General features: G+C 46.9%; 1 protein-coding gene across 4 annotated transcripts in view; it reads left to right on the top strand.

Moving 5' to 3' along the window:
• Positions 1-12,007, top strand: part of LOC147054223 (homeobox protein cut-like 1) — a 49,211-nt gene that overhangs the window by 17,989 nt on the left and 19,215 nt on the right. For all 4 annotated transcript variants that reach the window (XM_085917323.1, XM_085917322.1, XM_085917321.1 and 1 more), the window contains exons 3-5: positions 3,495-3,542; positions 8,407-8,485; positions 10,942-11,079. In XM_085917323.1, coding sequence (XP_085773449.1) covers positions 3,495-3,542; positions 8,407-8,485; positions 10,942-11,079 — 265 coding nt within the window. The remainder of the gene's footprint in view (positions 1-3,494; positions 3,543-8,406; positions 8,486-10,941; positions 11,080-12,007) is intronic.

The raw sequence follows: 12,007 nt of genomic DNA, 5'->3' as shown, positions 1-12,007 counted from the left end.
TTTTTTTTTTAAAGCGCACACGCGAAAACAAAAGTATCGTCGTGTTATTATTGCTAATGTCACCACGGTGAATTATTGATGGGGCCAATGAATTATGGATGAAGGCAGTAGACGGCGGATAGAAAATCGTCAACTCTCGGCGGAGTTGATCGCAGGCCTATTATGGTTAACACGGGGTGAAGATTGCCGCTATTGACTTTAGCTCCGAGCGCACCCGCTTTGGTAGATGATCCTCCAGAGGAAACTGGAGTGGAGCCTCCAAAAGTTGTATACAACCTGTTTGTGTGATGCCGGGATGTTAGATTTGAATGGATTAGCGGTTAGCATGTGCGCCTCGCAGTTTTGAGGTGTCATGTAAACAATGTGTGGATTATCTTTGTGGTGTGAAAAGGATTTTGAATGCTTGTTCCGATTTAAACGTATGTAACTCATTTTTGGCAAAAAAAAAACCAACAAAAAACCACAAGCTTTCATTCTTGAGGTGACTTAATGCTGAAAAGATCGGCCAGAATAGAATTTTTTGAGATACGAGCTCTCATTCAACGGCCTTGTTTTTTTTTCTAATTGCCATCATTGCCAAAAACAAAACACAATTTCCTTTGGCGCTCGATAAAATTAGGTCAAGTGAGGCTTGTGGTAAAATGCTAACGTCTTTTTTTTAGTTATTATCAACCAATTCAAATATTGTGCGACCGATTCATCTGCTGGCCGATTTAATCGTCCAATATTAGCGCCTCTAAAATTGGCAGAAATCTGAGGATTTTTGCCGATTTTTAATCCCATATAAAAATAAGACGGTTCATGATGCCCTCCTGTTAAACAAATACAAAAAATTCTACAGCAGTCATATGAATTACAAGCAGAACATTTATTTATTTTGTAAATGTTAAGAGACCAAAAAATTCAATATTTTTAATCGTCTGAGGAATCATTTTGTTCTGCCAAACATTGGATTCTGCATTGGCCTAAAAAATTCTCAGTTCCTTTTGTTTCCGCCAATTCAACTCCAGCCTCCTCACTCATCTCTAATATCATTTTCAAATGTAACAGTTGCAGAAGGAAAGGCACACATGCTTAAGGAATGGGGGGGAGGGAGTGTTACAATCGCACAATAAACACACACACACACACACACTCACACACGGAGGCAGATATCTGGGCAAAGACATTCATCAGTGTAACAAGGCCATGATTTAGAAAGGCTCCTCTGGCGTCTGCGTGGCCCCTGGCATCTCCCCGGTATGCGGAGGAGGAATCTGAGCCCGACCCAAGTCGAGCCACAGGATTCATTACAAGCCTGTAACGCCACTAAAAAGGCACAACACTTGCAAAGGAGCCTTAAAAAAAAAAAAAAAAGGCTGTTCGGTCAAATTTGATGACTCCTCCCGATTAAAATAAAATGCCCCGATTGTGTCCCTCACATCTGTGTGTGGCCCGTTCTGGAGCTGGGCCCGTCAGCTCTTTACGGTCCACACCAGTCAGCGCAGATCACAGTCACATCAGATCAGACTGCATTAAGCCGAGCGGGAGTCCGTCTCTGATCCATAATTTAGCGAGCAGGAGAGCGGGGGCCCACGTTGACTGTCTCTCGTCTTCGGAGCCGTACTCGCTGTGAACTGCGCAGCAACACACACACACAGCTTTTGTAACATTTTTAAAGTAGTGCAAAGAAATGCGGCATAAAAAAAACAAAGTTTTCATTATTCATTTAGACTGACATGCTGATTTTTTTGTGCGCCCGTGTGTGTGGTCTAAATTATTCATTCTGTTCTTAATTCCCCCTTTTAGTTAGTCATGGCTTCTCGACCAAGCTTTTGGTGATGGTTGTAAAAATGCCCCAAAGATTGCTAGCCAGAGGCGGCGGTAGTAAAGTAAACTCGATTGCGTTCCCCTCGTACGTGTGTGTGTGTGTTTGCGGGCGTGCACATGCGCACACGTTTTTGTGTTTGGCTGCGGGGCAGACAGACAGCGAATGGGAGTTCCATATTCCCCAGAGGCTTCCTTGGGCTGGCCTGTCTGCTGTCTGCCGGCAGCTCACACACCAGCCATCCATCTCCTTCGCCTCCTCTTGCTGCCTGCACACACACACACACACACATAGATTGACCAGTGTGTGTGTGTGTGTGTGTGCATTGTTATGTTATATGGTCATAAATCTTTGAAAGTGGAAGGGGGCCAATGGGGCGACGCGCTGGAGAAATGACCAAACGAGGTTTAGGGGACCGGAAAAAGGTTAGGCAAAAAAAGCAGTAACGTGCTTTTGTTTTCTTTTATGAAATGTTCATTTTCAAATCTGCTATTATTGTTTAAATTATTCTGCCGTTGTTCAGCTGGCGCTTTTAGTCAAAGAATATGGCGGGGAGGGGAGGGGAGGGGTTCATCAGAAGTTTATTTGAACAAAGTTGGCGGCTCGAGCGGATTGCGTTACACAGGCGTTTTCTAGGTTTATTGTACGTCAATAATGTATGTGGAAAGTTGAAAGTCATTGAAAACAAACTGAATGAGCGGCGGACTTATAAAAAGGGAAATTAGGATCTAATCAGAATCCATCACAAATGAGAGGAGACGCTCTCGTCTGCTGCGCGTGGGTGTTTGTTTTGTGTCTGCTTATCTTGCGTGTGTTTGAAAGGGGAGGGGGCGAGGGGGTGGGCTGGGGTGGGGGTGGGGGGGTGAAGGTCATTATCCCTGGCAGGGGAATATTGAATTGGTCCAGACAAACAACCACGGCGACCCCTGATGAGGTAACAATAGAGGCGGGTCAGCAAGGTCGCGACCCGTCCTCAGCCTGTCTGGTCCGACCCGGGATTTGGCCAGACGCTGTTCTCGGGGTCATTTTGGGATACGTGGTTTCCCTGTCGCCCCGCTTCACATCTTCATTAGTCACTTTTTTTTTTTTTTTTATTGAGCGTGTGTATGCAAATCAAATGTTCCTGTACAAAATGTCCTCCTCTGCTTTGCTTTTTTTTTTTTTTTTACCGTACGCTCCAGTTCAGTCCGTCTAGCACGGAGGCTCGAGCTAACAGCACGGTGATTTGCATGTTCCCCTGATACGTCGCCACTCCACTGGCTATCTAATCAGAAAGCGCTGACTCGCACCGGAAAGTCATGCAATGGGACTCGTGCGCTATGAAAAGCAGTCGCTGTACAGTAAAAAAAAAAAAAAATCCAAATGGAGACAATTTGCATGAAGTGAAAGGCCTAGTTAGCTACTTATGGTAGCTCCTCGCACGCACTCGTGACGCCTCTGGGTGGCCCAGGTGGTGCTGCACCTGCTCTTATGAGAAGCTTGGTCCATCAGGGCACCCCAGGGTGCCAACCTGGTCTCGTGCTCATCACTCTCACACGCGTGTAGCGTTCTTTCCTGATTGGCTGTTGTGAAAGTAACAGAGTGGACATGGAAAGCAATTTTTAGATCTTATGATTTCATTGTAATTGTGATTTAAATTTTAAGGAGGCTGACTGACCTTCCTTCCTGCATTTTTTTTTTCTTCCAGGACTTTAGGAAACAAGTCGCCCCTTTGCTCAAGAGCTTCCAAGGAGAGGTGAGTGCTTGCCATTACTCTTGTGATAAACATGCATCTTTAAACGCTCACAAGACGCCATTTTAACAGCCGCGCTGACTTCACTTGTAGTCATCCCCGTTATCCCCACACACACACACACACACACACACACACACACACACACACACACACACACACACACACACCTCTTCTTTCTCTCACCCCGATCGCATTTCCCCTCCCACTTTTTTCTCCTCCCCTTGATTTTCCTGTCCTATTCATGAAGTCCCGTCGCCCGGGGTTGTGTTTAAATTGCATCCTGCAACGTAGAAAAAAAAAAAAGCATCACAAAACCCCGGCTTTAGCCCCGTCGCAACTCACCCGACGCCATTTCCTCCCATATTGTTTATTTTTCCGCACGTCTGACCGGTTTGTTTTTGTTTTTTGTCAAAGGGGTCGACGGCAGGCCATCGCTCTTCGTCGCTGACACGTTTCTTTTATTTCGACGTTACGTTTCGCCCCCTCGCCGCTTACATTTGCATGTACCTTGACCTATAAGAGATGACTTTGCGTGCGTGTGTGTGTGTTCGCTTATATCACACTCCCACACTTGCACTCCTCCTCCATCATTTTGCCCTATTTCCATGCTGACTCCTCCCCCCCCCCCCCCCCCATCCTCCTCTTAGCATTCCCAGTTCACTCCCATATATGAGCGAGGGTAAGAGTGGAAGCGGCTGTTTTGGACTCGGGCATTATTTGGGGATGGAGTGGGTGGACATTTGCTGCGGCTAGCTCTCCTCCTAGCAAACACACACACACGCACAATCCAAATCACTGCAATAGATAGTGGCAGGGCTGTTGTGCTACTGGCTATCGAATATTACAGTTTAACACCGGGTTACTTTCCATATTCTTGCCTTGGTCGGGGCAGCCACCACAGCCAGCGGTTGTGCTGAAAAAATAAAAATAAAAAATAAAGGCAGCCATAATTCAAAGCGACTCCAGCGCGTTCTGCTGATGAATCCGCAGTCTATTTAGAGCGAAGAAACTGCAGCGATGTAATTGGGGTTTTGTCAGCTGTTTCCACCGCTCTCTCACGTCGTCGACACACCTCAACGTGCACGGCCCGACGAAACCGCTCGCTCCGTGGGTGGTCGGCCAGCCGGGGAGACATTATTGTGCGATTATTGAGATAATACCGTACACCCGCATCGGTCTGGGAGCAAGCCCATCAATCAGTCGACTATTCTGCTCTGCCCGGCGTGCCATGACATGAGACGCTCTGGGAGTGTGTAATTTTTAGCCCGGGCTTTGTTTGCTTACTCCCCCCCTCGAGCGTTTTTTTTTTTTTTGATGGAGGACAAGACAGCGCCACGTCTTCTTTTTACTCCAGCAAGCGTCTGGATGTCGTCGGTTCCAGACACAACTTTGAAGTGTGGCGCTCGGGAAGGTGGATGCCTGCGGGTCGTAATTATTACCAATAAACTGGAGCGTTTCCACAAGGCCTCACTTTGCCGAGTATGTGTGTGTGTGTGTGTGTTCAGTGTTCCTTGTTGGTCCATCGATCAGATAAGCTTTTCCATTATCCAAGGCTTCAGTCTCTGCTTCCCATAGCCTCCCCTTATCAGACTCCAGTGGGGCCACCACACAGACACAACCCCCCCCCCCCCCCCACAGACACACTAACCACTCAGGTGGGTCCGATGCCCTTCACACAGTGATAGTGGAGTGAGGTGCTGCTGAGTGACGGTGGCCCGAGGGTGCCGAACAGTACGTGCGGATGTACGCTCGCCCCCCCCCATTTTTTTTATATATATATTTTTTTGCAGTTGCCAGCTTTTCTCTCGATGTGCTATCATTTGTGTCACTTCATTTGTTTTGAGTGTACGTGCGTGCGAGCAAGCAAGCGGGTATGGGTGGGGGGGGGGGGGGAGGATGCATGAGCAGATGTGATCGGGATTGGCGGAGCACGCGGCAGTTTGGGAACCGCAAGGGTTGTATTTGCAAATCCTGGGTGGTCTTCTAATGGCTCTGGTCCTGCAGTTAACCTGCCTCTAACTGTAGGGTGTGTCCTACATTAAACGTCTATTTCCTGCCTCCCATGTCGGGCTATATAAAGCTGCCGTACCACTGACCTTGGCCCCGTCATTGTACAGTCACGCAGCTGTCTTCTTTCACCGCCTCTGGAAGATAATGTGTATCACTTTCTGAGTATGCATATATGTCCCATTAAATTTTCTTAGTAGATATTTGTGTGGTTGTCCCAAGTTTCCACCGTAACTGCACGAGCAGAGAAAAAAAGAATGACTCTGCGTTTTGATTGACACTTTGGCAAAAAAAAAAAAAAGATAGTTTGAGCGTTGGATTCCCAGACGAGCCAATACCACAATAACAAACTCATACAAGCGTCGGGGATTAAATGACTTACTACTTACCTTCGGGTCAATCAGAGTGAGCTTTATCATTTTGTACAGTAGTTTCTTTTTTATTTTGATTTTTTTTGTAGCTAATATTGAGGCCAGTGAGTGCACAGTTGAATCGTTTAAATGCACACAGAGTGTTGAAGAGGTTTGATCATGCCGTGTGAGCAGTATTAGTCGGCAGCATCCGTAATCTCCCATTAGCGGTCGCGCAACTGACGATCCCAATCACTCGCACCGTGTCACACCATGAGGGCAAAGTACACACACGGGACAGCGTCATGTGACAATTATATACTGTACTCTATAATAACAGCAGGGCAGTGTGTTTGTGCTAGTGTACGTGTGTCTCTTTGTGTGTGTGCCTGTGTGTGTGTGTGTGTGTGTGTGTGTGTGTGAGACACGTCAGACCTGTCTATCCGGAGCTAATACGCGAAACATGAGAAGCATGTGACAAAGATTGATGCTTTAAAAAAAATAATGGACGAGAACATGGAAGTGACAAGAGGGAGAATTGGAAAGAGCGAAATAATGGAGGGGGGGGGGGGGAAGAGGGAGGGCTGCTGGCATCAACCGACCCAGGGCCAGATGTTTTGCGGCTAAAAAAAAATCTCGAGATGAATCAAAGCCATGTGAGGAGATTTATTAGGTTCCCATCGGAGCGCAGGCAGAATTACATGTATCCCACTTTGTTTACAATGGCGAGAACTTCTTAACCACCCATCGACAACGCTACTGGTTTGGCCGGGGAATGTGAAGACTTAATATTTGGACTTCTAGAGGCTTTTGTCTCGATTTTTTTTTTTTTCCCTCTTGCGGAGCTGGAAGAGAACCACATGCCTGTTTAGTCTGAGTTGCGTGAGGCACACAAGTTAGCTGTAGCGCTGCCCAGTACAGTAGCAACATCTGAAAGTCTTTATTTGGCATCTGTTTCCCTTCCATTTCTACTCGACTTCAGATGTGTTGCCGGCTCGCTTTCTCTTATCGAAGCGTGACCGTCTATGGCCGTTTCACCATCGACAAGCGTATTAAACGTCTCTTGTATGATTTTTTGGAATTAATCCCTCACGGATCCATTCTCCTGCTGTCCATTTCGATTAATATCGGGGATGGAAAGTCATGCGGCGTCCTCTCGTGCTAATGGCCGCGTCGGTAATGGATCCGCCGCTGTATTGCCGCTAAGAGCTGACTGAATAATCTGCCCCCGCTGTGGCTGGAAAGACTGAGCCAGCTGTTTAATGATGTCAGCGCGCTGGAGGGGATACGACCACACTTGCACTCGCTCGGGACAGACAGACAGACACAAATACGCGGCAAACGGAACGCGTCCGTCGCCGCCTGAACAGCTGAGCCGACTGCACGGGAAGGAAACACAACTGTGGTTACACGCAACATACCAACACGCAGTCAGGGCAGACGGCGACGAAACCACCCAGCGATACAGGTTTGTTTTTCGCTCGCCAAGCTGCCATTAGGGACTGGAAACCGGAATCTGGTGAGCTTTGTAGGTCTGGTAGACAAGGCTACAAAAAGCTACGTGACAAAGTCTGTAACCACAACCTAGACACAACCCCACTTTAATTGGTTTTGTGAGCAAGTTCCATTTTGTGACGTCCGGGCTCGAGATGGCGACCAAAATGGATGCTTAAGTGACCTTTTTGAGTTTTTCCCCTTGAGGAAACTTGAGGCGTGGTCACATGAATGCTGCTAATAGTGCATACTTATCATTTGTATTTTATGACTCGTGTAATATTCGGTCTTGTTCAATTTTATTGTGCCAGGCAATGACAAGGATTTTCTGTTTGTTGACAGTTTTTATTTACAGCACTGCGGTTATGTTTTTGGAGGTGATCTAATAATAAAATTAGGTTTCTCTAATAGCAAGCCGGGCAAGTCTAATTCCACAAAGAATGGTTCGTTAAATCAGATCTGGATCCTTTAGCAATTCTAAAGACATTCACCGTAACTTATTTTAAATCAAAGTTATGCTGCCATTTACGTCGGGGTCAGGATTAGAAAAGGGAAAAAAAATGATTACATGTAAACACACGCACCCCTGTTGTTAGTCTTTTAAAATTATGACATGGCTCAAAAACATTAGTACCCCTCTGTCGCTACCCAGTTGGAATTCATCCTCCATTTTGCAGAGCTTGCCGTTAGCTAACAAAGTGTTGTCATCTCTGTTTACCTTAAAATAATCTCCACAGATACTGGTGTCGGTTTTGTAGTATCGGCACTTTTTTTTTTTTTTTCAGTCAAACTACAAGTACAGACGTTGCAGTTATCATCAACTAAACCAATACTGACTCGGCATTGTTGCATTTTTATTGGAAAGTAGTTAACTCCTACATTTGTGAAAACAGAAAATCAACTCTACACCTTGGGGGGGGAAACGTTTTTGTTTCCCATCTGAATCTCACACCACACGGACATCTGAGGTGTCACGAACCCGCTAACCCTTCATTTCTCTTTTTCCAATACAGATCGACGCCTTGAGTAAGAGGAGTAAAGAAGCAGAGGCCGCCTTCTTAAACGTGTACAAGAAAATAATCGATGTCCCAGGTAAGACGTCTCCTCGTGTTATTATATTAAGTCGATCCGGACGCGTTTGGAAGCTACAAAAATGGCGTCACGACCATTTCATGCATGCATGCGGCACCAACAGATGAGGAAGGGGGGAAAAAAAAAAAAATCATGACACCATCCCTCCGGTGCTCCTCGGCGGTGCATCCAGGCGTGCCACAGCGCCCTAATATGTCCACATGAGATCTCATCACTGGTGTTGACTTTGAAGAGCTCTTTAAAAAAAAAAAAAAAAATCCTCATGTGCTCGTGGAGCTGCCGCGACGTATATGAGCAGTCAGCTCGGTCGAGGTCGAAGAGGGACACGCGGCGCCGTCGCCGGTAGCGGAGCTTCGTCTTCCACGAGGGTGGGGGGGTCCCCCGAAGGGGGCCACGTATGTCGCAACGCGAGGCGTCAAGTTCATCTATAGCGTAAAGGAGGTCATGGTATTCCCACACGGTTAGACCTACAGTAATATCTTTGGATTGTACTGCTCCCAATAAGTCAGCGGCGGCACTGACGGGGGGCTATTCTTAACTTGCAGCGAGACAATGATGTAATGCACACGCACACACACGCGCTCAGCAGCAGCCTGACTAATGCAGCAGTCTTGAAAGTGGAAACAGTGTGTTTTGTTCTGTCTTCTATCAGCTCAAGGCCTGGTTAGTCAAGCCCAGTGCGCTCTGCTGTAGATTAAAGGTGTCTGGCGAGAACGTTTAGCACCAACGGCCCACAAGTCAAACTGCTTCTGTACAGTAGATTTGAAGGTGGTGCGGGGGGGGGTATGTGAAGGACAACGGTTTGATAAGACGGAGAAAGTTACATTTCAAGGGCGCCGACTCGGAGGCAGATACGAGTCTCCATTCGGGGATGTCTGGTTATGCTTCTTAATGTTTTGTTTGTGCTAGCAGCACGCGTGATCACACGCACACGTGCGTGCCCACGTAGCTTCGCCCTGCACGGCGTGTCACCTTGACGGCAACGGAATCAGCATGAAATTCTCCAATCGTTCTCCGCTGATCTCTCATTAGCATAGTTAAGATATCTAACTGTGTCAGACACGAGACGCGCACGCACACGCACACACAGCCCTTACCCCCAGCTGTAAGCTGTCAGTTCCTCTTATCTGCAGCGCACACACACACACACACGCACGCATGCGCGCACACACACAAAGTGCTCTTTTCGCCGGCATGCTGATGAGCGTCGCCCGCGTCTCTTGGCTGCCTGTCACCAGTCTGCCACCCATGAGCACCAATCAGAAGTGATTGGCCTGACTGACAGGGCTCTCTTCATCACACTGACAGTTAACCCTGCTGTGTATTATTCAGACATGTCGGGGAAGATGCCTCCAGAAAGTTGCCGTTCTTTCTTTCCTCCCGTTTTTTTTGCGTGATAATATTCGTGGGCATCGCTAGCGGCTAGCCGCTTGATTGCGACATGAGCGCGGTCACGCTCGATAATAAATTCGCCGCTGTGTCATTCGGTCAGGATTATGTATTAATGTAGGTTTGTTCCAAATTACGTTTAAATAACGTCTTGAGCAGCAGGATGTCTTTTACGCTCGTTTTGATGGTTTATATTTTGCGCGCGGTAACGAGCTAAAAGTCTCAACAAGAGAAAATGAGATGGAACTAGAGCTACGTACGCAGATTATTTGAATAATATGATTACAAAATAAAAGGTTCAAGCAAAACCGGTGCCTCAGAGCTCCACAGAGACAACGGCGGGTACGCAATCGCTAACACGGATGATAACGATGTTGGCTAATTTAAAATAGCCTAGCATGGCCATTTCAAACGCATTCTAATGACCCAAAAAATAGACACAGCCGCCGGTCTACTGTCAGTCCCTTCATTGAGCAAACAGTCATAAAACAACACGTAATAAGCGCTTTAATTCACGACTCACCGGGAGTAACTCAACACGCTAACAGCTAGCTAGCGCTATACTCTCATTAGCGGACACCCACGCCACTCAACAGGCCAGGCTTGAGACTGATTGCTAATTGTTGTTTCAATGTACAGTGTAATTAAATTTACATTTATTTTGATTTTAATTACTTATTGTACTTATTATCACCCCTCAGGGGTAAATTGAATTTACACTCCGCTGCGCGTCTTTTGTCGAACGTCAGGAGGTAGCCGTACACGTTTACTCTTGCGGTCACTTGTTAGCCGGCCACCGCCATTATAACATCAGCACTTGCGATATTATTTTGTCCTTGATGGCACCGGCGGTTCTCCGGAGGACGGGCAGAGGTCACGGTCAGCGCCAAAATAATGTTCCCGCAGCCGTTAGAGATTCATCGCCTTGCTCAAGGACACCTCACAGTGGGGCAGGGGGGGGGGGGGCAAACGTTAGCTCTCCCGGGGCCCGCTGAATGCGGTTATTGCCGTTGTTGTAATCTGTTTTGCGCTGGGTGTTAAATGGTGTGCGCCTACTCCTGTGGCAGATCCCGTACCTGTGCTGGAGCTGGCTCAGCAGCTGCAGCTGAAGCTCCAGAGGATGCACGACATTGAGACGGAGAACACCAAACTTCGGGAGACACTGGAGGACTATAACAAAGAGTTTGCAGAGGTCAAAAATCAAGGTTAGAATTTCATACAGTATAAAAGTGTCTTCTTATGGATAGTCACATGGTTCACGTGTCCCAACTTTGATTTGATTTAGGTTTCCGCCCTATTGCTATCAACTGTTAACCTGCAAGCATTAAAAAACAGTAAGGGAGGGGGCGGGGCAATATTGCCTTTCACAACACATGAAGATGATGAAACGCAAAAGTCTCACCAGGGAGCCTGTTAATCAGATTTTGAAATAAATAATCTATCCTGACATCACAAGCAACTCAAGAGCCACTTTGAATTGCGTCTTTATAAATCTTGAGTATGATTTGGAAATGGTTGCAATCATAATTAAAAATAGATGGCCCGACGAGTCTACGCGGCGCTAATGTGAATAGAATCAAGTGTTCCTTTTGCATTAGCGCTCGCAACTCACGTTGATGATCGTTTTGCAGCCGAGAGAAACCTGCGCGGCAGACAATTTTTTTATCCACATTTGGAAATATTTGAACGCTTCGTGCATTATTGAAAGCACAAAATGTACAAGGTTTTACTCTTCCAATTAGCTTTTCAGGGGGAAAGAACATGTGGCACATTTTCATGAATAAAAAACGACCGGCTACCTCGGGGTAAAGAAAGATGGAAAAAGTGACAAAGGCGGAGATGAGCGAGAAGGAGTTGTAAAAGTGGTTTAATTTCAAGTCGGGGGGGAGGGGGAGGGAGGGGCTGGAGGGCGCAGGGAATGTTTTGGAATCTCCCCTTTTCACAGCGAGGGTTAATTGGAGCAACTCGATAGCGGCAGGGTTCCATTCTGCCATTGATTTTTCTGTTCCCTCATCCTTTATCCCTCCTTCCCGCCTCAATAGATGGGTGGGGGGGGGTATTTAAACCCCAAAACGCTCCGTGGAACTCCCACTCCTGTTAAACACACACACACACACACACTGGCGTGTATGC

This window comes from Syngnathus leptorhynchus, chromosome 7, assembly GCF_054491065.1.
Source record: "Syngnathus leptorhynchus isolate UIUO chromosome 7, UIUO_Slep, whole genome shotgun sequence".
Classification (NCBI taxonomy): domain Eukaryota; kingdom Metazoa; phylum Chordata; class Actinopteri; order Syngnathiformes; family Syngnathidae; genus Syngnathus; species Syngnathus leptorhynchus.
This window is presented reverse-complemented; position numbering and strand designations above follow the sequence as displayed.